Source organism: Heterodontus francisci, chromosome 5 (genome assembly GCF_036365525.1).
Source record: "Heterodontus francisci isolate sHetFra1 chromosome 5, sHetFra1.hap1, whole genome shotgun sequence".
Taxonomy (NCBI): Eukaryota; Metazoa; Chordata; class Chondrichthyes; order Heterodontiformes; family Heterodontidae; genus Heterodontus; species Heterodontus francisci.
This window is the reverse complement of record NC_090375.1, coordinates 177896783-177922213: the sequence shown is the minus strand read 5'-3', so window position 1 is coordinate 177922213 and position 25431 is coordinate 177896783. Positions and strand designations below refer to the sequence as shown.

At 43.5% G+C, this 25431-nt stretch overlaps 1 protein-coding gene across 1 annotated transcript in view; it reads right to left on the bottom strand.

Moving 5' to 3' along the window:
* LOC137370298 (arf-GAP with SH3 domain, ANK repeat and PH domain-containing protein 1-like) overlaps positions 1 to 25431 on the bottom strand; it is a 443522-nt gene that overhangs the window by 110416 nt on the left and 307675 nt on the right. The window contains exons 16-19 of the mRNA XM_068032677.1: positions 11043 to 11134; positions 3513 to 3699; positions 2669 to 2921; positions 1864 to 1908 (exon numbers count right to left, since the gene is read on the bottom strand). Of these exons, the coding sequence (XP_067888778.1) occupies positions 1864 to 1908; positions 2669 to 2921; positions 3513 to 3699; positions 11043 to 11134 (577 nt within the window). The remainder of the gene's footprint in view (positions 1 to 1863; positions 1909 to 2668; positions 2922 to 3512; positions 3700 to 11042; positions 11135 to 25431) is intronic.

Here is a 25431-nt window from a genome sequence, read left to right as displayed (position 1 = left end):
GAGGGAAGGGAGGGAAAAGAGAGGGAAGGGGGGGAAAAGAGAGGGAAGGGGGGGAAGGAGAGGGAAGGGGGGGACGGAGAGGGAAGGGGGGGACGGAGAGGGAAGGGGGGGACGGAGAGGGAAGGGGGGGACGGAGAGGGAAGGGGGGGACGGAGAGGGAAGGGGGGGACGGAGAGGGAAGGGGGGGACGGAGAGGGAAGGGGGGGACGGAGGGGGACGGAGAGGGAAGGAGAGGGAAAGGGGGGGGGGGGAAAAGAGAGGGAAGGGGGGGAAAGAGAGGGAAGGAGGGGAAAGAGAGGGAAGGAGGGGAAAGAGTGGGAAGGAGGGGAAAGAGTGGGAAGGAGGGGAAAGAGTGGGAAGGAGGGGAAAGAGTGGGAAGGGGGAAAGAGAGGGAAGGGGGGGAAAGAGAGGGAAGGGGGGGAAAGAGAGGGAAGGGGGGGGAAAGAGAGGGAAGGGGGGGAAAAGAGAGGGAAGGGGGGGAAAAGAGAGGGAAGGGGGGGAAAAGAGAGGGAAGGGGGGGAAAAGAGAGGGAAGGGGGGGAAAAGAGAGGGAAGGGGGGGAAAGAGAGGGAAGGGGGGAAAGAGAGGGAAGGGGGGAAAGAGAGGGAAGGGGGAGAAAGAGAGGGAAGGGGGAGAAAGAGAGGGAAGGGGGAGAAAGAGAGGGAAGGGGGGGAAAGAGAGGGAAGGGGGGGAAAGAGAGGGAAGGGGGGGAAAGAGAGGGAAGGGGGGGAAAAGAGAGGGAAGGGGGGGAAAAGAGAGGGAAGGGGGGGAAAAGAGAGGGAAGGGGGGGAAAGAGAGGGAAGGGGGAGAAAGAGAGGGAAGGGGGAGAAAGAGAGGGAAGGGGGAGAAAGAGAGGGAAGGGGGGAAAAGATGGAAGGGGGGAAAAGAGGGAAGGGGGGGGAGAGAGAAAGGGAAAGAGAGAGGGAGAAATGGAGAGGGAGATAGAGAGGGAGAGAGTGAAAGAGTAAAAGGGAAAGAAAGGGGGGGGGGGGGGTGTGGATGCCAGAGGGGGGGGGGAATGGGCGAGGGGGGGAAATGGGCCAGAGGGGGGGCGGGAGGAAATGGGCCAGAGGGGGGGGGGGGGGGGGAGGAAATGGGCCAGAGGGGGGGGGGGGAGGAAATGGGCCAGAGGGGGTGGGGGGGGGAGGAAATGGGCCAGAGGGGGGGGGGGAGGAAATGGGCCGGGGGGGGGGGGGGGGGGAGGAAATGGGCCAGAGGGGGGGGGGGGAGGAAATGGGCCAGAGTGGGGGGGGGGGGGGGAGGAGGAAATGGGCCGGGGGGGGGGGGGGGGGGAAGGAGAATGGGCCGGGGCGGGGGGGGGGGGGGGGGGAAGAATGGGCGAGAGAGGGGGGGAGCGAGAGAGAGGGGGGGAGCGAGAGAGGGGGGGGGGAGCGAGAGAGGGGGGGGGAGCGAGAGAGGGGGGGAGCGAGAGAGGGGGGGAGCAAGAGAGAGGGGAATAGAGAGGGGAGTGGGGAGAAGAGGTGGGGAGAGGGGGAAGTATGGGGAGGGGGGAAAGAGGGGTGAGAGGGCCCAGTGGGGAGGAGGGGGTTAGGAGGAGGGGGAGTGAAGGCAGAGAGGGGGGGGGGTGGGAGAGAGAGAGAGAGTGAGAGCGAGAGCGACAGAGAAAGAAAGAGTTATAGAGTTAGAAAGGATCACAGAATTAGGTGGGATCATAGAAAAAACAAAGAGGTCCAAATTAGGTTTGGATTGCGTGTGCACAAATGCACAAAGTATGATTAATAAGGGGGTTGGGTGTGGAGATTTACTGGGTGGTTTGATGGGCCTGGAGGAAGCACTCCTGGCTCTTCATTGCCCTGAAGCAGTGCTGTAAAGGCATTTACCTCATGAATTCAGTCCCACTCACCTCCTTTGAGCTCTTGAATTTTCAAAGGCCGGGAAACCCGGCCGTCTGTGGTTAAAAATAGCATGAGTGTTATATTGAAGGCACACCCTATAATATTTAAATGACCAAACCGCTTCTTGCGATTGGATTTGTCGTGTGCACATCACCCACCTAGATAAAATGGAAAGTGGGTGAGTTCAGTTCCTGTTCCAGATTTTTTGCTGTTCAACTTCTAACACAGGTTCAACCCACCTGTTTTGAGAGTTAAGATTCGGGGCATTGTAATGCAAAAAACTATGGTTGCTAAGGGAACCTACAATCACTGTCCCCATTCCACTCTGATTTTCTGAAGGACTGTGGAAACCAGGAAAAAAAAGAGAAAAATTGTTTCAGTGGAGAACAATGTGAATGAGTGGAAGGATTCCCTGACTTATTAACAGTCCGACTGGGCATGACATAAGCCCTCCTTCCATGGCTGTAATTATCACTAAACCAGCCGATACGTTAGTTAGTCCTCCACAATGGGTGGGTTTTATGGGCTTCCATAACCCATACAATTGGGATGGCACCCACACCCACTCGATACAAAATCCCTTCTGGGTGTCAACTCAGAATTCATGGCTGGATCTCTGGCCTCCACTCACTGGGGCTGTCTGGAGTGGGGTTTGAACATTGCACCTTGTGACTCAGAGGCAGGAATGCCATCACTTCACCAAAGGCTTCTTGTTTGCTAGTTTATTACTCAAAATTATTTTCCAAGTTTACTCTTGATAAATGCCCAATATTTTAAACAAGACTGAAATAGGACTAATGGATTTGTAGTTGCCTGTGTGTATGCCATTGTCCTTTTTGAATATGGGCATCATGTCAGGCTGTTTATAATCTGCTAACACCTCTCCAGTGTCCAATAACTCTTTTGTAGGAATGCTCTGCACCTCACAAATATCATCTCTTGTATGCCTTAGCAGTCTAGAGTAAATACCATATTTATTGGTTTTGTGTCCATTCAATCTGTCAAAGACATTTACATTAATTTTGCTCAGGTTTTTGGGGGGAATAATATGTTGCTTGTCTCTTCCCTTGTGAATACATCGGGAAAGTAATAATTCAAAATATTTACCATCTCAAACTCTTGCTCTGTTTTGAAGCTATTTACATACTTTATGGTGCTCACTTCTTCCCTGACTCACTTCTTACTGTTGAAGTACTGGAAGAATTTCCTACTGTTAATTCCAATACATGAAGCAGAGCTCCAGTGGAGCGAAAACAATGGAATTACTCAAAAAAAATTGAACTGTATGATCTTTCTGGATGGATAAATGAAAATGGGCCAAATGACCTTCCTCATCCATAATTATCTTGTAAGTGTGCAATTGAAAGTTTGATGGGCAAACCAGGTGGACTGCAGAGTCTCCTCAGTCCTTTATATTCCTACATACTCGTATAACAGAGATACTTTATATGGTTTTTGCCTTAGTACCCAAAACATTTAGGAGTAATGGTGGATTTTACAGTGAAATGAAAACCCGGATCAAGTTGAAATGTGGAATTTAAAAATTTAAGTTTATCCATCAGAAACATATCATGTGAATGTTAAATATACCATTTGTATACAGAACTGCACAGTGAGACTATAATCTCAGATAGTTAAAATATTTACTATTTCTTACCTGCCCATGATCTGGTAGTGGCTCCATTAGTTCAACTCCCTCTGCATAGACCTGAATTAGTGCAAGTAAATCCCTGGATTTCACAGATTCCAACAAATCATTCATTTTAGCTAAAGAAGAGGTGCACAACCTTTTGGCAAATTTATGGTCTACATATTTTGCATGGATGAATTCTTTACGTGCAGTCCTGTCAAAAAGGAAACAAAACTAAGCAGTTGAATAACATGTCATAGTTTTCTTGCAAAGAAAGATGCAAAGGGGCAGTGCAACACTGAATTGGTAGATTTTGTAATTGTGTTTCATTCAGCGGTGACCAGTTTGTTACCCGAATATGATTAATAAACAAATTAACTATATAATCCATATCATGATGCATCAGGCTTGCATTGAGCAAAGAAGTAGAAATCATCTTGATTAATTAGCCTATTAACCTTTTTAATTATAACTCCTTTTTTTAAACTGTTATATAAAAAATTTGTTACGATTATTTGTATTAATGAAAGTGAATGGAAGTAAAGCTGTCTTCCACAGTGATTCAATAAGATAGTTAAGGTAATCAAATAGGATACCACAGTTTGAGAATTTTGGCTCCTTTCATTGTTTTTAAGTTTTGGTGATGGATGTTAGCACAAAAAAAAAACACCTTTTAACATTGATAGGTTGAAATCAAACTGTGTGATATTAGTAACAAATGTGTTAACATCTTCACTGAACATTCCTTTGTTTGCCTCTTCATCAAAGCTTAACCAGCTTTTGTTAAAGCACCCAGTCTCAAATACAGCATGGAGGAAAGCACACTTTACTATCCTGACCAATGAAACATTGTGCCCAATGCAAATTGTAAAATTTTCTTTCTCCCCACGCCAAAAAAATGTCAATTTTATAGCAAATTTTAAGCAGCTTTAAGCTTTGTCTTGCATTAATTTTAATTGCCCAAACGCTGTTTGCCATCAGTTTGGGTTAGATTGAAATCCAAGTAGCAGAGGTGACAAGACAATATTTGATAGCACCTCCCTCTTTTGTTAAATATTCCTCACTCAGTTTCATATTAGGTACAGTATGAGTTGTGAATTACAAAGCCCTTTCTACAAAATTCTGCCAATGTAGTTTCACCGCACAAGTGTGCCATTAAGTATCATTTCCATTCCTCAAATTTAACTCCCTTGGCTACAAGAAGGAATGTTCATCAAAATCATGAAGGCAGAAAAATATGGAGAGGGAGGAGGCACCTAAAGCAGATTGGCAAAGGGAGTTAAAGCAAATCTCTTCAAACTTGTTTTTAGCGGATCTACTGTGGTGTTACACACAGTGTTGAATGATATGGTGTCCCTGTCAACTTTGAACTGCTGGTTGTCTTTCTTTTTCCTCTTCTGTATTTTTTCAACATGTTTTGTTGATTTTTTTTTCTTCTTTTTACTTCTCTTGCGCTCTCTCCTCTTCTGCTAGTCTGTTTTTCTTCTTTTCTGGGCAAGACGTAGTGGGTGGCATGGTGCAGTAGAAGAGAGATATGCATCCTATGCACTTAAAGTGCCTGATGAAAGCTGGTTTTCTCAGTAATAAGCTGGGAAACCAGTAATTTATTTTTAAATTGCTCTAGACAAAACAAAGTGCTGTAAGTGCCTTATGAGCAAAACCAGTGACAAGAGAAGATGGGTGCACAACCTTGAGCAGAGGAGCCAAGGCTGGATAAGGGAACAAATGCAAGTGGACACTGGACGGACGAATCCAGAACCTGCACAGCAACAGCCAGAGTGCAAATGAAGGCAATGAAAGTTTAGCGCATATTTTGATGCATCTGGGAGACCGATATTTGAGGCACAACAGTGCAACTTTGCACCAGGAGACCTGCAAATTAAGTAAATTCTCAACTTAAAAGCACTTTTATGTCGTACATTCAGGTGTGACAGAATTGTGACCAATAGGATGTGCCAGACACAAGACTTTTAGATGTATTAAACCACAATAATGTTAAGGGACCTGCCTCACCAATCATTTGTGAATTAATTTGATGAAAAATATGGCTAACTGAAATGCACAAAGTGCAAGTCTGCTATGCCATGTAATGTGTGCGTGTGTCCACATCCTTTCTGAAGCCAAGTCTCCCATCTAAAGAGGAAACATCTTTTACCAGCACAACAGAGGCCATGGAATTTATTGCAGGATCTGTTCAGACTGTTTGCCTCCCGGGTTGAAGGTAATGGCTGCCTCCTGATGAATAGCCACAACAGAGCACCTCAAGCTTTATTGTGCAAGACAATTTTGATGCAACGAGCTTGGACAGAGTTTTGCAATCAAAATCACTAGGGTGGCTTGCTATCAACCTCAGTACCTGCAAACACCATTGTGTTTTAATCCTGCCTTCAATCAAGAGGTTGGGCAATTGAATATCATTTTTTCTGAAGCAGTTCTCCAGAATGGTGTTTATGCCACAACTGTCTGGAACAAAATATATCCAACTAGGATTTATTTTGGTTGATGACACATTCTGGCTTTTCCAGGACAGACAAGCTTGCTATAATGCAATCTTTACAGACTTTTGAAAGGTAACTTAAATCAATAACCTAAGTCAGGATTGGCATAAAGAAAGAACATCCAAAATGTGTATGGCCAATGTATTCTCACTGAACACAGTATACAAACTTAGCAAATCTATCCACAATACACTCAAGGTACTAAGCAGGTATAGGGCAGTTTCAATGCACATCATGTGATACACTGAATTGCTGAGTCTTGTTTTAGCTGCAGCAATCATAGCAGAAGTAACGCAACATTAGTCTACTGCCAAACTATCACTCCGAGGGATCTGAAATAAAAACAGGAAGCGCTGGAAATACTCAGCCGGTCTAGCAGCATCTGTAGAGAGAGAAGCAGAGTTAATGTTTCAGGTCAGTGACCTTTCATCAGAACTGGGATCTCACTGGAGAAAGTGAATAGTTAGCAGTTTGTGATTTGGCAGCTCCATTTTACGATCATCATGTCAAATTTATGCTGCCTATGGTGCAAATAAATAAATAATAAAGCACAAATATCCTGAGCTTTATTAATAGGGACATAGAGTACAAGAGCAAGGAGGTTATGTTGAAGTTGTATAAGACACTAGTTTGGCCTCAGCTGGAGTACTGCATCGAGTTCTGGGTGCCGCACTTTAGGAAAGAGAGTACTGGAGAGAGTACAGAAAAGATTCATGGGAATGGTCCAGAGCTGAGGAACTTCAGTTATGAAGATAGATTGGAGAAGTCAGGATTGTTTTCCTTGGAGAAGAGAAGGCTGAGAGGAGATTTGATAGAGGTATTCAAAATCATGAGGGGTCTGGACAGAGTAGATAGGGAGAAATTGTTCTAACTTGTGAAAGGATTGAAAACGAGAGGGTACAGATTTAAAGTAATTGGTTAAAGAAGCAAAGCGACATGTTTTCACGCAGCGAACGGATAAGGTCTGGAATGCATTGTCTGAGAGTGTGGTGGAGGCACGTTCAATGGAAGCATTCTGTTAGACTGTTATATGAAAAGGAAGAATGTGCAGGGTTACAGGAAGAAGGCAGGGGAATGGCACTGAGTGAATTGATCGTTCAGAGACCTGGTGCAGGTACAATGGGCGGAATGGTCTCCTTCTGCATTTTAACAATTCTGTGATTGGAATATGTTTTGCAGGATTTGCATGTGCATCTCCAGGAAGGAATAGCAATATCAGATACTGAAAAACTTGCATTTACATAGTGCTTTTAATGTAGAAAAACATCCCAAGGCTCTTCATGGATGTGTCGTTAGAGAAAAATGGATGCTGCACCAAAGAAGTTGCTATTAAGGAGGGATGACTAAAAAGGTGGGTTTTAAGTACCAACTTAGAGCAGCAAAGGTTTGGTGGGCGAGGGTCTCCAAAGCACAGAATCTAGACAGCTGAAGGCACAGCCACCAATGGTGGGGTGAAGGCTGCACAAAGGTTCAAAGGGTGGTGGGGGGCTGTGGGGTGATGTTCTGGAGCAGGTTACGTAGACAGATAGGGGTGAAGCTATGAAGAGACTGAAATAGAAAGATGAGAATTCTACTTAGCTGGACCAATGACGAGCAGCGTTTAATTGACCTCACTGGCATCAGCTTTATTAATATGATAGAGGGATATGGTCCCCGGAAGTGCAGAAGGTTTTAGTTTAGACAGGCATCAAGATCGGCGCAGGCTTGGAGGGCCGAATGGCCTGTTCCAGTGCTGTACTGTTCTTTGACACGACTATTAGCATCCTTGAACCTATCCTAATTTAGGTTTTATGCTTATTCAAGTTACCTTTCAAATGTCTGGAAAGACTGTAGTTTAGCAAACTTCAGCTCTACTCCTAATATATATGAAGGCGACAGTAAACATAAAATATCTATTACCCCCAAAAGCATTGTGTTATTAAACTATATGTTACATATAATAGACCAATGAATATTTTTTCAACTGTGAATTAAAAAAAAAAAATTAATTCATGGGAAATGGGCGTCGCTGACTAGGCCAGCATTTATTGCCCATCCCGAAGTGCCCTTGAGAAGGTGGTGGTGAGCTGCCTTCTTGAACCACTGCAGTTCATGTGAGGTAGGGACACCCACAGTGCTGTTAGAAAGGGAGTTCTAGGATTTTAACCAAGCGACAGTGAAGGAACAGCAATATAGTTCCAAGTCAGGATGGTGTGTGGCTTGGAGGGGAGCTTGCAAGTGGTGGTGTTGCCATGCAGTTGCTGCCCTTGTCCTTCTAGGTGGTAGAGGTCGTGGGTTTGGAAGGTGCTGTCCAAGGAGCCTTGGTGCATTGCATCTTGTAGATGGTACACACTGCTGGCACTGTGCGTCAGTGGTGGAGGGAGTGAATGTTTGTGAATGGGGTGCCAATCAAGCGGGCTGCTTTGTCCTGGATGATGTCAAGCTTGAATGTTGTTGTAGCTGCACTTATGCAGGCAAGTGCAGAGTATTCCATCACACTCCGGACTTGTGTCTTGTAGATAGTGGACAGGCTTTGTGGAGTCAGGAGGTGAGTTATTCATTGCAGGATTCCTAGCCTCTGGGTTTGCACTTGCTGCTGTTCAATATTCAGTGCATTAACACCTAATCTGTACTAATGCTTTGTCTTTCAACACACCATTAACATATTGTTTGCCTTTGCTCCGTGACCGTTTGGTCAGCTATGTGGCCTGGTCCAATCTACACCTCCTTTGTTATCTCTTGCCCCACCCCCACCTCACTTGTTTATAACCTGTGACTTTTCTAATATTTGTCAGTTCCGAAGAAGGGTCACTGACCCGAAACGTTAACTCTGCTTCTCTTTTCACAGATGCTGCCAGACCTGCTGAGTGGTTCCAGCATTTCTTGTTTTTATTTCAGATTTCCAGCATCCGCAGTATTTTGCTTTTATTCCTAGCCTCTGACCTGCTCTTGTAGCCACAGTATTTATATGGCTACTCCAGTTTAGTTTCTGGTCAATGGTAGCCCCTAGGATGTTGATAGTGGGGGATTCAGCAATCGTAATGCCATTGAATGTCAAGGGGAGATGGTTAGATTCTCTCTTGTTGGAGATGGTCATTGCCTGGCACTTGTGTGGCGCGAATGTTACTTGCCACTTGTCAGCCCAAGCCTGGATATTGTCCAGGTCTTGCTCCATTTCTACACGGACTGCTTCAGTATCTGAGTCATCGCGAATGGTGTTGAACATTGTAAAATCATCAGCGAACATCCCCACTTCTGACCTTATGATTGAAGGAAGGTCATTGATGAAGCAGCTGAAGATGGTTGGGCCTAGGACACTACCCTGAGGAACTCCTGCAGGGATGTCCTGGAGCTAAGATGATTGACCTCCAACAACCACAACCAACTTCCTTTGCGCTAGGTATGATGTCAACTAGCGGAGAGTTTTCTCCGATTCCCATTGATTTCAGTTTTGCTAGGGCTCCTTGACGCCATACTCAGCCAAATTCTGCCTTGATGTCAAGGGCAGTCACTCTCACATCATGAGTTCAGCTCTTTTGACAACGTTTGAACCAAGGCTGTAATGAGCTGAGTGGCCCTGGCGGAACCCAAACTGAGCGTCACTGAGCAGATCATTGCTAAGCAAGTTGGCACTGTTGATGACACCTTCCATCACTTTACTGATGATTGAGAGTAGACTGAGGGGCGACAATTGGCCGCGTTGGATTTGTCCTGCTTTTTGTGTACAGGACATAACTGGGCAATTTTCTACATTGCCAGGTAAATGCCAATGTTGTAGTTGTACTAGAACAGCTTGGCTAGGGGCGCTGCAAGTTCTGGAGCACAGGTCTTCAGTACTATTGCCAGAATATTGTCAGGGCCTGTAGCCTTTGCCGTACTCAGTGCCTTCAGTTGTTTCTTGATATCACGCAGAGTGAATCGAATTGGCTGAAGTCTGGCAATTTGTGATGCTGGGGACTTCAGGAGGAAGCCGAGATGGATCATCAGCTCGGCACTTCTGGCTGAAGATTGCTGCAAATGCTTCAGCCTTATCTTTCACATTGATGTGCTGGGCTCCCCCCATCATTGAGGATAGGGATATTTGTGGAGCCACCTCCTCCAGTTAGTTGTTTAATTGTCCACCACCATTCACGGTTGGATGTGGCAGGACTGCAGAGCTTAGATCTGATCCGTTGGTTTTGGGATCATTTAGCTCTGTCTATTGCAGCATAACGAGACCCAACAGCTAATGCTGATGCCAATCCAAAGAGGAGATTTTTGTACTGTAATTGTTCCACTTTGAGTTTCAAGTACTTTCAATGGTGGAAATGTATCCCTGCAGGGAAACACTTCTCTTTGAAATGCACGGTTGCTTCTGAATTTTTTTCCAAGAATACTTTCCTGGATCTAGTGCCGCGTCTATATTGTCACTGCAGATTAAGTTGCTAAAGTTGCTGAGATTTAGCACAAGATGGAAATCTCTGATCCTCTCCTGGAGGAAACCATGTAATATGAGCAAGAAAATGCATTTGCTTGATGCAGCTATGGGCAGCCAAGTAGCTGGGCTTGCTGGTGGTGGCTTGGATGGATCTGCTAATGCAGAAATTTACTGTAGTAGTCATCTAAGGAGACAAACACATAGCATGAGCAATCCATATAATAAAAGTCCTTTGCTGCTTGGCTTCCAAGCACCAGCTCTCTGACATCCTCTCCTGCAGAGCCCTGGTGCTCTGAAGAGAGGTCTCTTTTGAAATGTCCCTGAAGGACTGGCTGCATATATAAATATGAGTACTGTGGTAAAGATAGTATGTATTTAATGCCTGAGATGAAGTCATATCTGCCTCAACACTCCAGTGGTGTTCAGAGGGGAAACTGCTCCTCTTCCAAATATTCAGAACACAGTGCTAACTAGTGACATCAAATAATAACAGAAACCATTCTGATTGGTTGGTAATTGGACTAAAACCAATACTGTGACAACCCGTTACAAGGAAAGCATTTGAAGAAAAAAAATATAAACTTAATCCAAACAATGAGTCAATGTGTGTTCTAGCTCATCCTCTTTCATCATTTCTAAATTACTTCTGTCAAATGTACTTACATGTCACTATGTGGAATAGGCTTTGGTGATGGATGTGGCAGATTAGCTTCCAGAATTTCATTAAAACTGATATTTCCTACATTCTTGGCCAGCTGGAAGCAAAAAAAGGTATTTGTTTTAATTCTTCAAAAAGCCACAAAATGCATTTATTGGCATAAACTAGTTATTGATTATAGGTAATAGATAACATCACATTGATAAAGTTTCAAAAGTCTACATTTCTAGTCCTTGGTTGTGCTAACAGTTCCACACAAACCAAGAATACATTAATCCACTACTGAAATGCTAAATAAATGAGGTCATTTTAAGGACATTTAAAAAACTACGGCCTTGGCATTTCAATAAACAAAACGTGGCAGACCAAAAAAGTGTGACAACGTAAACTATAGCCTGTACTTATTATATCAATACCTCAAGAAAACATTACAACTTATTCCAGGAAACAATGCTTCACATTTACCTACCAGTTATGATTATTATATAATATTTTTACTTATGTCAATACCATTACATCACACTCAGGAAAATTGAATAAGCTACTTTTTACAAGTAAGTTAACAGATAAAGCCAGTTAAAATCTAGCGAAGGATCAAAAATCAACAAATCAGGAACGTATATTGAATAAAAGATTATATGTGGACTTTAATGTGGCATTGGGAGATGAGAATGGTATAAGGGTTAGGAGGTATGCTCAAGCTTTTATAGCGAGTAAATTTGGAATGGGATAATAAAGGGAAGAGGTAAGTGTTGCCAGCATCTGATGGAAAGGTTTTAAATCTCAACTACCTTAACGTCATAAACAGTGAAATTTGTGCTGTTTGCAGTCTAAAGTATAAAACACCAGTTGTAACGAGTCAAGGGTTAACTTACGAAGAAAATGTTTTGTTCTCATAGCTTCCTCTCATTTTCTTCAAAATAAAATGCTATTTATGGTACATTTTATCTGTCTTATTGATGTCACATGATAAGGCCATCCAGCCCATCGGTGATGATCCTCCACAAAACGAAAAATAGTATTGAATAATCCACCCTGTTCCTATATCCCATCAGCTGCTTTTTCTTCATTTACCTATCTAATCTTGAATGTTGTCATAGTTTCTGCCTCAACCACATAGCCAGGAGATAAATTCCACAGCTTCACAACTCTGTTCTAAATCTCTCACATTTAGTCTTGTATTTATGGCCCCTAGTTTTTAACCACTCAACTACTGGAAAAAGTTCTGAGTGGAAGCAGGCTTGTGCTATGGAAGAACAGAGAGATTTGGGGGTACATGTTCATAGGACATTGACGAGAACACCACAGGTTCATAAGACTAAAAGAAAAGCTAACAGAACTCTAGGTTTTATGACGAGAGTTGTAGAATATTGAAGACAAGAGTAATAATGATCCTATAAAAACTTCAATTAGAGTATTTTGTGCAATATTTGGCTCAACACTATAGGAAGGATATTGAGGCTTTATTTATTTTTTATTTAGAGATACAGCACTGAAACAGGCCCTTCGGCCCACCAAGTCTGTGCCGACCAATAACCACCCATTTATTCTAACCCTACAGTAATCCCATATTCCCTATCACCTCCCTACACTCGGGGCAATTTACAACAGCCAATTTACCTATTACCTGCAAGTCTTTTTGGATGTGGGAGGAAACCGGAGCACCCGGCGAAAACCCACGCAGACACAGGGAGAACTTGCAAACTCCGCACAGGCAGTACCCAGAATCGAACCCGGGTCCCTGGAGCTGTGAGGCTGCGGTGCTAACCAGTGCGCCGCTTTAGAGCAGGTAGAACACAGATTCATTGGAATTTGCCACCTAATTCCATACCTTTAAATCTTCTCCAGTAATATTAAGTGGGTACTTGTCAAAGGTTTTCCTAAACTCCACGTACACTTCATCCATATCAACAACTTGAATTTATATAGCACCTTTAATATAGTAAAGTGGAAGTTCTCATCAATTCATAGATTTCCCACTGATTGCAGTCTGGGGATGCTTCAACAGTGCACCCGCTGGAGAAGTGTAGAATCACCGGCAGCAACTTCTCCATTTCCCCGTTATTCCGTGCATGTGTGGACTTCAAAGGCTGCTCTCATTTTCAGTGGAGTAAAGATAGGGAAATGTCAGCATTCACTGTCGTCATTAACATGGTAAAATCCGGGTCACTATTTCTTCACGCTCTCCCCTGCTGTGCTAAAAAGTGGCTTTGTACATCTATGCATCTTTCTGAAGTGTGTTTTGACCTAATAACTGTAGCTCAAGATGTTATATAAGGCTAACTAGCTTATTCCATTTAATAATCCATGTGCTTAACCTTATAGTTACACACTCAAAGATTCTATGAGATTTGTCAAGTGTAATCACCCCTTTGGACATGTGTGCTGACTACTTCTAATTATTTTCTCAAACTAAACGCATAGCAATTTCATCCTTAATTAAAGATTCTTTGTACTTCCCCACCACAGATGTTAAACTAACTGGCCTGTAATTGCCCTGATTAACAATATTTCCTTCTTAAAATAATGGGGTCGACACCCTGCTATGCTCATACGTGGAGAAATTCTGAACTACATAATGAACTTATAAAACAAACCCAAACGGGCACTTTTTCTGAAAAACAAGTTAGAGTCGAGGGGTCAGGAGACCTTATCCTGTATTGCCAATCCACCTAGAAACTACAAGAACCGAGTCAATCTTCGTGTCTGGACCAACCTTGGAGAAGGCATTAAAGTGTAAATGGCCATCTCTCCAACAAATTGGGTTAACAATGGCATGGCAGACACGGTGGCTCCAGACTCAAACTCAAATCAATGGGTGTGAAAAAAACACCTCATCAAAATGGAATAAAGACGGGAGACACCTAGACCCCATTGTCTAACAATGGCCCCAACATCAGATACCATTTATGAGGGCAATGGTAAAGAGAAACATTGATCTGTGACTGAGATACACTTTGAAAACATTCATCCTGCTGAGACTCTCCAAGTTTTGGCTTCAGTGAACTAACAAAGGAAAAATAGGCCTATATCGTTTTTTTAAATCTTCACTCCCACCCATCAAGGAGCCCTAGCAAAACTGAAGTCAATGGGAATCAGGGGGAAAACTCTCCGTTGGTTGGAGTCATACCTAGCGCAAATGAAGATGGTTGTGGTTGTTGGAGGTCAATCATCTCAGCTCCAGGACATCACTGCAGGAGTTCCTCAGGGTAGCGTCTTAGACCCAACCATCTTCAGCTGCTTCATCAATGACCTTCTTTCAATAAATGGGCGGCACAGTGGCGCAGTGGTTAGCACCGCAGCCTCACAGCTCCAGCGACCCGGGTTCAATTCTGGGTACTGCCTGTGTGGAGTTTGCAAGTTCTCCCTGTGTCTGCGTGGGTTTTCTCTGGGTGCTCCGGTTTCCTCCCACAAGCCAAAAGACTTGCAGGTTGGTAGGTAAATTGGCCATTATAAATTGCCCCTAGTATAGGTAGGTGGTAGGGAAATATAGGGACAGGTGGGGATGTGGTAGGAATATGGGATTAGTGTAGGATTAGTATAAAATGGGTGGTTGATGGTCGGCACAGACTCGGTGGGCCGAAGGGCCTGTTTCAGTGCTGTATCTCTAAACTAAACTAAACAAGGTTTACAGTGAACTCTTTCAAAAACCATCAGGCCTAAATGCATGTTATCTTCTAATCTCTATCTTTTCTTGTGTGTCAGATTGTATGTCTGTATGCATGCGAGAGTGGGTGAAGTTGTGAATAGTTGTGGGTATTGTATAATAAACATTTACCTTTCTTTTAACTCGAGTGTTTTCATGGTCATCAAACAGACAAATGGCAGGTCATGGTACTGTGGCGCAGTGGTTAGCACCGCAGCCTCACATCTCCAGCGACCCGGGTTCAATTCTGGGTACTGCCTGTGCGGAGTTTGCAAGTTCTCCCTGTGACTGCGTGGGTTTCCGCCGGGAGCTCCGGTTTCCTCCCACAGCCAAAGACTTGCAGGTTGATAGGTAAATTGGCCATTGTAAATTGCCCCGAGTGTAGGTAGGTGGTAGGAGAATTGTGGGGATGTGGTAAGGAATATGGGATCAATGTAGGATTAGTATAAATGGGTGGTTGTTGGTCGGCACAGACTCGGTGGGCCGAAGGGCCTGTTTCAGTGCTGTATCTCTCCATGACTCTATGGTAAAACAATTAGACAAATGGCAGGTTTTCACGTAGGTTTAAACACATTTCTAACAAAAACGCTGTCTTCGGTCAGCTGAGAGGTGAAATAAGGAAACCATCCCTATCACTTCCCACCCATCTGTAACAACCCACCATTCTCTAATCTTCTGGTACATATTTACACTCAGTTGAACCTGCAAATATATTGACTGGGACGGGTTCCATGAGCGGGTGGGGGGGAGGGTATGTAGCTTTGTATGGGTAAGAGTTGAGCCTGGGTTTCCCACATGCCGCGGAGTTTTAAATCCCCAGCACGCATTTTCTTTTCTAGCAGGTTGCTATTGGACCCCCGTTCCCCCCACCACCAAGATCCTGACGCATGCTCCCACTGAAGTGCTGGCGCCCTATTTACTTCTGGGGCTACAGCCTCCTCCAGAGCATCCCCTGCCCGACAGGTAGAAGTCTTTCAATCAAATCGGAGATGAGAATGGTATAAGGGTTAGGAGGTATGCTCGAGATCTTATAGTAAGCAAATTTGGAATGGGGTATTAAAGGGAAGAGGTAAGTGTTGCCAGCATCAGATGTAAAGGTTTTAAATATTTAAATGCCAATTCACCTCCTGAGATGCAGGTTGACAATTTAATTATTATAATGGCAGTGGGTTGCCCAGCCTTGCTCCACCTTGGTTAAATCCAAAAGTGGGCAAGTTAAAGTCAGATTTAAAATTTTAAATCCCAGCTAATCTGACTCCAACCCACCTGTCTTGCGTGGTTGAAATTAGCCCCATAATTTCTGGGACCTCTGCAATTTCTTTACTCATCTCCCTCAAGATCCTAGAATGTATCCTTTCAGACTGTGGCACTTTGTCATAGTCATACAGCACAGAAACAAGCCCTTCGGCCCATCGTGTCCGTGCCGCCATGAAGGACCTAACTATTCTAATCCCATTTTCCAGCACTTGGCCCATAGCCTTGTATTCTATGGCATTTCAAGAGCTCATCTAAATACTTCTTAAATGTAATGATGGTTCCTGCCTCTACCACCTCTTCAGGCAGTGCGTTCCAGATTCCAACCACCCTCTGGGTGAAACTTATTTTCGTCAAATCCCCTCTAAACCTCCTGCCCCTTACCTTAAATCTATGCCCCCTGGTCATTGACCCCTTCGCTGAGGGAAAAAGTTTCTTCCTATCTAATCTATCAATGCCCCTCATAATTTTGTATACCTCGATCATGTCCCTCCTCAGCCTTCACTGCTCTAAGGAAAACAACCCTAGCCTTTTCAGTCTCTCTTCATAACTGAACCGCTCCAGCCCAGGCAACATCCTGGTAAATCTCCTCTGCACCTTCTCCAGTGCAATCACATCCTTCCTATAGAGTGGTGCCCAGAACTGTACACAGTACTTCAGCTGTGGCCTAACTAGCATTTTCTACAGCTCCATCATAACCTCCCTGCTCTTACATTCTATGCCTCGGCTAATAAAGGCAAGTATCTCATATGCCTTCCTAACCAACTTATCTACCTGTGCTGCTGCCTTCAGTGATCTATGGACATGCACACCAAGGTCCCTCTGACTCTCTGTACTTCCTAGGGTCCTACCATCCATTGTATACTCCCTTGACTTGTTAGTCGTCCCAAAGTGCATCACATCACACTTCTCAGGATTAAATTTCATTTGTCACTGTTCCGCCCATCTTACCAGCCCATCTATATTATCCTGTAATCTAAGGCTTTCCTCCTCACTATTTACGACACCGCCTAATTTTGTGTCATCTGCGAACTTACTGATCATACTTCCCATATTCACGTCTAAATCATTAATGTAAACTACAAACAGCAAGAGTCCCAGAACCGATCCTTGCGGTACACCACTGGCTACAAGCTTCCACTTGCAGAAACAACCCTCGACCATCACCCTCTGCCTCCTGCCACTAAGCCAATTTTGGATCCAATTTGCCAAATTACCCTGGATCCCATGGGCTCTTACCTTCTGAACCAATCTCCTATGTGGGACCTTATCAAAAGCCTTACTCACGTCCATGTAGAATACACCAACAGCTTTACCCTCATCTACACATCTAGTCACCTCCTTGAAAAATTCAATCAAGTTAGTTAGACACGATCTCCCCCTGACAAAGCCATGCTGACTATCTCTGATTAACCCCTGCCTCTCCAAGTGGAGATTAATCCTGTCCTTCAGAACTTTTTCCAATTGTTTCCCAACCATTGATGTTAGACTCACCGGCCTGTAATTACCTGGTTTATCCTTGCTACTCTTCTTGAATAATGGTATCACATTCGCTGTCCTCCTGTCCTCTGGTACCTTGCCTGTGGCCAGAGAGGATTTGAAAATTTGTGTCAGAGCCCCTGCTATCTCCTTCCTTGCCTCACATAACAGCCTGGGATACATCTCATCAGGGCCTGGGGATTTATCCACTTTTAAGCCCGCTAAAACAGCTAACACTTCCTCCCTTTCAATGCTAATATGTTCAAGTATATCACAATCCCCCTCCCTGATCTGTACACCTACATCGCCCTTCTCCATAGTGAACACAGATGACAAGTAATCATTTAAAACCTCACCTATATCCTCCAGTTCCACACACACCCTACTCTTTCCCTGCTTATCCTCTTGCCCTTAATACACTTAGAAAATGCCTTAGGATTTTCCTTTATCTTGCCCACCAGTGTTTTTTCATGTCCCCTCTTCGCTCTCCTAAGTACTTTTTTAAGTAACCCCCTACACTTTCTATACTCCTCTAGGGCCTCCGTTGTTTTCAGCACTCTGAATCTGCCATAAGCCTCCTTTTTTTCCCTGATCCAATCCTCTATATCCCTTGACATCCAGGGTCCCCTGGACTTGTTGGTCCTACCCTTCACCTTTACGGGTACATGTTGGCTCTGAACTCTCACTATTTCCTCTTTGAATGACTCCCGCTGGTCTGATGTAGACTTTCCTGCAAGTAGCTGCTCCCAGTCCACTTTGGCCAGACCCCGTTTTATCATACTGAAATCGGCCTTCCCCCGATTCAGTACTATTATTTCCGTCCGTCTTTGTCCTTTTTCATAACTACCTTAAATCTTAGAGTTATGGTCACTATCCCTGAAATGTTCCCCCACTGATACCTCTACCACTTGTCCAGCTTCATTCCCTAGGATTTGGTCCAGTACTGCCCCTTCTCTTGTAGGACTTGCTACAGACTGGTTCAAAAAGCTCTCCTGTATGCATTTTAAGAATTCCACCCCCTTTAAGCCTTTTGCACTAAGACTATCCCAGTTGATATTAGGGAAGTTAAAATCCCCTACTATTATTACCCTATTATTTTTACACCTGTCTGAGATTTGCCTACATATCTGCTCCTCTATTTCTCCCTGATGGTTTGGAAGCCTGTAGTACACTCCCAGCCAAGTGATTGCCCCCTTTTTGTTTTTAAGTTCTACCCATATGGCCTCATTTGAGGAACCTTCTAAGATATCATCCCTCCTTACTGCAGTAATTGACTCCTTGATCAACAGTGCAATACAACCTCCTCTTTTATCCCCTCCCCTGTCATGCCTAAAGATTCTGTACCCTGGAATACTGAGCTGCCAGTCCTGCTCCTCCCACAACCATGTCTCTGTGATAGCAACAATATCATAATCCCATGTGCTAATCAATGTCCTCAATTCATCTGCCTTACTAGTAAGACTCCTTGCATTAAAATAGATGCATTTTTCACTTGTGCCTCAACAGGTCTATATTTGCTCTGCCTTCCAGATTGACTCTGCTTCTCTTCTACATTTGACAGTGCATCACCCCCTACTGTACCTCCACTCTGTATCCCATCCCCCTGCCATATTAGTTTAAAGCCCCCGCCAACAGCACTAGCAAACCTCCCAGCAACAATGTTGATCCCGTTCCGGTTCAGGTGCAACCCATCCAACTTGTACAGGTCCCACCTTTGCCAGAAATAGTCCCAGTGATCCAGGAAACTAAAGCCCTCCCTCCTGCACCATCTCCTCAGCCACGTATTCATCTGCTCTATCCTCCTATTCGTATACTCACTAGCACGTGGCACCGGGAGTAATCCAGAGATTACAACCTTTGAGATCCTGCTTTTTAATCTGCTACCTAGCTCCCTAAATTCTTGTTGCAGGACCTCATACCTCTTTTTACCTATGTCGTTGGTACCAATGTGTACCACGACCTCTGACTGTTCACCCTCCCCCTTCAGTATGTCCTGCAGCCGCTCCATGACATTCTTGACCCTTGCACCAGGGAGGCAACATTTCATCCTGGAGTCACGTTTGCGGCCACAGAAACGCCTTACGACAGAATCCCCTATCACTATAGCTCTCCCACTCCTTTTCCTCCCCTCCTGTGCTGCTGAGCCACCCGTGGTGCCACAGACTTGGCTCTTGCTGCATTCCCCTCAGAAGCTATCTCCCCCAATAGTATCCAAAGTGGAAAATCTGTTAGAAAGGGAGATGGACCAAGGGGACTCCTGCACTACCTGCGTAGTTATTCTACTCTGCCTGATGGTCAGCCATTCTCTTTCTGTCTGAGCAGTTTTAACCTGCGATGCGACCACCTCCCTGTACGTGTTATCCACGATGATCTCAGACTTGCGGATGCTCCACAATGTCTCCAGCCGCCGCTCCAGATCCGAAACACGGATTTCGAGTAGCTGCAACTGGAGACACTTCCTGCACACGTGTTCGCCCTGGACACTGGAAGTGTCCCTGACTTCCTACATTGCACAGGAGGAGCACTCCACTTTGCTGAGCTGCCCTGCCATGACATAGCCTAATTTATCCCCTTAAATTACCCAATTAGATTATTTACGCTAGGGACCTTGATTCCCTAAAAAAAACACTACCTACTATATTAAAAAAAACTGTAGAATATTCACTTCAGTTACTTACCCAGCTATTTAGATTTAGTTCCTAACAGCAGTGATTCACCAACCAATCACCTTGCAGCTTTCCTGTGACGTCACTGTTGGCTTTTTAAAAAAAACTCTGGCGTGCTTGAAGAGGTTCGACTGCTCTCCGCTCCTGAAGTTAAGTGCTTTGTCTTCCTTTTAGTTTAACTAACCGACAATTTCTTCTTATCCATCATACTTCCTGTTATCTTTCCATATCCTGCACTTAAACTGGTTTCTTATCTTCATACTCTTGTTTTTTTCATTATTCTTATAGCCCTCATAGCCTCTCCTCTTGAATTTTAATTGGCTTCTAACCTCTAGTTATCTATGGCATCCTAAACTATTAGTCATTCCCTTTTTTAAATGAATATACTTATTCTCTACCTCGGCAATCTCTTTTAAAGATATCCTACAGTTGCTCTGCAGGTCTGCATGCTATTTTCCCCTTTGACCTCATCTCGGATAGCTTGGTTATCTTTCTTAAATCTCCAGAATAAAACCTGGTGGCCTAGCTTTTGTACTGTCCTTTTTCCTTTTCTAGTTGAACCTTAAACCTTATATTGTGGCCACTAGCCCCAAGATGTTCACCTACATTTAGCTCATCTTTTTCATTACTCATAATGAGATCTTCCAATGCTTCCACTCTGGTAAGTCTACTGTTGTATTGGCCAAAGAAAGAGCCTTGCATATATTTTTACATTCCCTTGCCTCTCTGTCCCAATTAACAAGTGGATGATTAAATTCTCCCAGAATAATAATTTTCTTATTCCTAATCATCTCTCTAATCTGATGGCATATCTCTATTCACACAATTTGAAGTTCTGTAATAGAACCCAACTAATGTATCAAGCCCCTTTTTAAAAATCATTCTGCTCCAACCATATTGACTTGGTCTGTACCCCTTTTTTGTCTACATCAACCTTCTCTAAACTACGTCTTCCCTCTTTTACCAACATTGTCAATCCACCTACTTTCTTAGCTTTTCTGGTACTTAAACATATTGGTGTATAATATATTTATTTTTCATTTGCTGCTGGTTTGCTGCCAGGTTTTTGATGCCCTTAAGTCTAGATCTTCCTGTAAAATAATTGCTTCTAGTTAACCGTTTTTTTTTTGCTTTTTATTTAAAAAACACTACACCTTTTCCCATGATATTTCTAAGTTATCCTACCTTTACTTCGATCTTTTCCAGTTTATAGCTAGTCCTTTTAATTGGTATCTTAAATGATTGCGATCTAGGGTAAGAGGTTAGTTAGCAAGTGTTATAATCACTATGGCTGCAGACAGCAAAGTGCAAAGCAGCTGAGATTATGCACGTTACATCCCCTTCACCAATCATCTTTCCACTGTAAACAAATCTTCTGGCAACATCAAAAGGGACTGAAAAACTTCAGGGATGACTTATGCTCTGTAGCTAACCCCTGAAAACACCAAGGTGGAGAAATTTGTTTGCTCAGCGCCACTTCTCTTGGAGCTATGAGGCAACATTGATTCCCCAGGGAACAGGCAGCACTGTGGGCTGCTACCTGCAAGGCATTCTTTAATGATAGCGATGAAGGCCGCACAAGTAGTGGCCCTTGGCGCTGCATATCACTGGGGAATTGACACAAGTCTGCGTGGCACCACTTCACGAATGAATTTCTGCCCAAAGACAGGTTTGATGAGGACGACATGGAGCTCACTAAATTGCTGTGAAAAATACACCCTTTACTTAGCATGGTTGAAAGGCCCGTCATCAAGTTCAAAGAAAGCTGCATATAACGATAAGCGTTGCAAGAAACGTGGTGGAGTAAGCAAGTTGAAGAAATTCAGATGTGCGTTGAAACACGATATGTAAAGATTTATTGAGGCACTACGAACCATTTGTGGTCCCCTGTTTGGAAGGGCCATTGTGTTACGACCGAGGCGGGAGGAGTGCACTGTTTATTCTAGTTTCACTTCTCCACGGGTCACAACATATATTTAAATTTTTTCCCACTTATCGATAGTCAATCATAGACTCTACTTTTATCCCAGAATAAAACACATAAACCAGGTTTCTTTAATAAACAACAATATTATCCATTTATTATAAAACACGTTAGTGTTAGTAATGAAGTAAAGCATAAACACACGGATTGAAATATTAAAGTTCCCTTTTTACCTTAGCCCCTCAGACTCTCACACAGATACACAGGTTAACCAGAAAAATAGAGATTTTTGTTTTTAGAGCTCTATTACAGACAACAAAAAACACTTGGGCTGAATACTTGCTCATTCTTGAAGAAACAGCAGATGAGATATGTTGTGTTCCAAAACTGGCATACAGTCTGGCCTCAGAGTACACGTAGATGGGTCACTAGGAACTTTTACAACAGTTCTTTTCAGGCGGAGTCTAGAATTAATTTAGAAGGCATTTCATCAAAGACAGATGAGATGAGATGAGTTGACACAGTGGGCTTCTCAGGATCTTTTAGAGGTGCTGGAAAGCTGAGCTGGGTTGTGGACTTCTCTTCTCTCCTTGGAAGTGTTCTCCCTTTTTATACAGTTCAACCCCAACGCAACAGGAAACCGACAACAGGAGATCAACCTTCTGACCTCCATAAATCTTGACCTGTCACTTCTTTGTAAACAACTTCTCCAGGTGTCCAAAGTTGTCGTTGTTTACTGAACTCGAAGTCAGGTGGTTTCCCGGAAAGGCTTGTTGTTGTTGCTGGAAGTTTGGTGGTTTCCTGAAAAGGCTAGTTTTCCTCACAAGACCACTCAGTGCCCTTTTTAAAAAACACTTCCAGGGACAGTTTTTCAAAGTTGTGGCCTTTACATGACCCCTTTTGAAAACACCGAAGTTTAACATTTCTTCAATCTTCCAAAAATGAATCCTCAAAAAATATATTTAACGCAGAGGCACTTTTGTAATAATTGCCATGATGAGCGCTGATGGCTCTAACTTGTTGATTAACAACAACCAAGTTTGATAGATGGCTAACCACTTTAAGAATCTACTAAACCGGAAGCACAGTATAGAAAATGAGGTCATAGATCAACTACGTCAAAGTCCGATCATAGTGTCACTTGTTGAAGGAACTTGATTGTTTGAGACTGTTAGGCCAAAAGGTCTCTCTCCAGTAACAAGGTATCAGATTCTGATGCTATATCAACTGAGATCTATCTAGCTGGAAGACACCAACAAATGATGTTGCAAAGATAAGTCACCCCACAAGATGCATCCATTATCCACCTATTCACACATGAGGGCAGCATGTGTGTATGACAATCATAAATCTTTCCTAGGTTCTGAGTATATAGCTGAAATTTTTTACCTGATAGTCAGTGTGAATTTAGAAGAGGCAGAGGTAGTACTAATATAGCCTTACTGCCAGACATCATCAGGAAAAATGCCCAGGACAAAACTTGAACCTTCACGGTATGTTGATCTCACAAAAACCTTTGACACAGCCAGCAGAGAAAATCTTTTGAAACTATTGACCAAAGTTGGCTGTTTTGTAAGGTTTATCCAGCTGATCTGCCAGTTGCATGATGGCTATAACTGAGGAAGATGAAGTTTCCAACTGGTTCCTTGTCGCCGATGCAGTCGAATAAGATTGTGCTTTAGCTCTCACCTTGTTTAGTACCTTGTTTCCTTCTATGCTTATTTTTACCTTCAGGAGCTTGGATAAATAAGCATATATTCACTTCAAGACTGTTGGCAAATCGTACAATACCCACCAACTGCAGTCCAAATCTAAGACCTCTGAAGAACCTGTTTGGGAGTTCTTGTTTGCTAATGACTGTGCCCTTGTTGCCCACACAGAACAAGAGCTCCAAGTCATCATGTACAATTTCTTGGACGTTTGCAAGAAACTTGACCTCACGACCAGTACAGAGACAATGGAACTTATATACCACCCTGCTTCTAGTAAACCTAGTAAAGTGCAATATCACTATCAAAGGCCACATGCTGCAGTGGACAGGTTCACCTACCTAGGACACACCATGTCATGTGATGCATTCCTTGATGAAGTGAACCACAGATTATTTAAAGCCAGTCGTGCTTTTGGAAGGCTCCATTTTAGGTTATGGGATAAAAGAGCATTAAGCTGGGAAAAAAAATTACAACTGCAGGGGATCAGTAACGTCCTTAGGTATATCTAGCTGGAAGACGTTTCAGGTCAGTGAAGGTCAACATTAAATCTGTTTTTCTTCCACAGATGCTGCCTGACCCAAGTATTTCTAGCATTTACTCGTTATTTCAGAATTTCAGCATCTGCAGTATTTTCCTTTTGACATAACATTACTGTATGTGTATGATAGCTGAACCACAGAGAAAATTTAATCATCTCCATCTCGGTTGCCTCAGAAAGATCACGAAAATTCGATGGTAGCACAAGATTCCAGACTGTGCCTTCAGAAGAGGAAATATGCCAGGCATAAAGGTAATTATAGTAAAGGCACTGCTAAAGTGAGCTGGTCACTTAGTTCGAATGCCTGACACGAGATGACCTAAGAAAGTACTCTACGGTAGGTTACAACTTGGTAAACACTCTTATGGTGGTCAGTTCTGAAAATATAAGAATTGCCTAAAATCTAATCTAAAAAAAAATGGCACCTCAATCTACACATGGTAGCATATTGCTTCTAACGGCAAAAATTATCAGATGATCACAACTCCGCTCATGCACGCATTCAATCTCACACGCACTCTCAAGAGAAGACAGATAGAAAAGTACAGGGTAAGAGGTGTTCAGAGTTCAGGTTGTAAAAGTCTGTTGTTTCAGGAATAACCTGTGGGATCCCCCTCGAAGGGTGAATTTTTAAAGTTGCAAGCCTGTTTGCTGGCAGTCTGGAATTCATTGGGCTGTTACAGTCTCCTGGAAGTTCACTTTGGGTTGAAGACGGTGCTGATGTCTTAGATCAATTCTCACCTGTAGAAAAGTTGCTTTTGCAAAGGCACTCTCTTGTCTCAGCAGGATTCAACTGTATTGGCTGGAATTGATCTCTCACCATCTCTTAGTCTTGCTGGAATTCAAAATGGTTTTTTGTTATTGTACTGAGAGCTGAGGACAGACCAGACTGATGATGATGTCTCTAGTCCTGTCCTGAAAGGACTCCACTTTTGTTTCTCAAAGCCATTACCTTGTAAGATGAATTTTACAAGGGTTGACTTTGGCCATGTGATTTCAGGTTTCAGTCCTAGCTGAGCTGCATAGCTGCCTTGATGATGGCCCCATTCTGAGGAGATGTAGGTGGTTCGCCGTCCATTGTAATGGAGGTTATTCGGAGACAAGTGTTGGAGAAACTTCCAAGCCTGTTTGTGAAGAAAACTCTGTGACTAGGATGCTTTGTGAACTGTTTATTG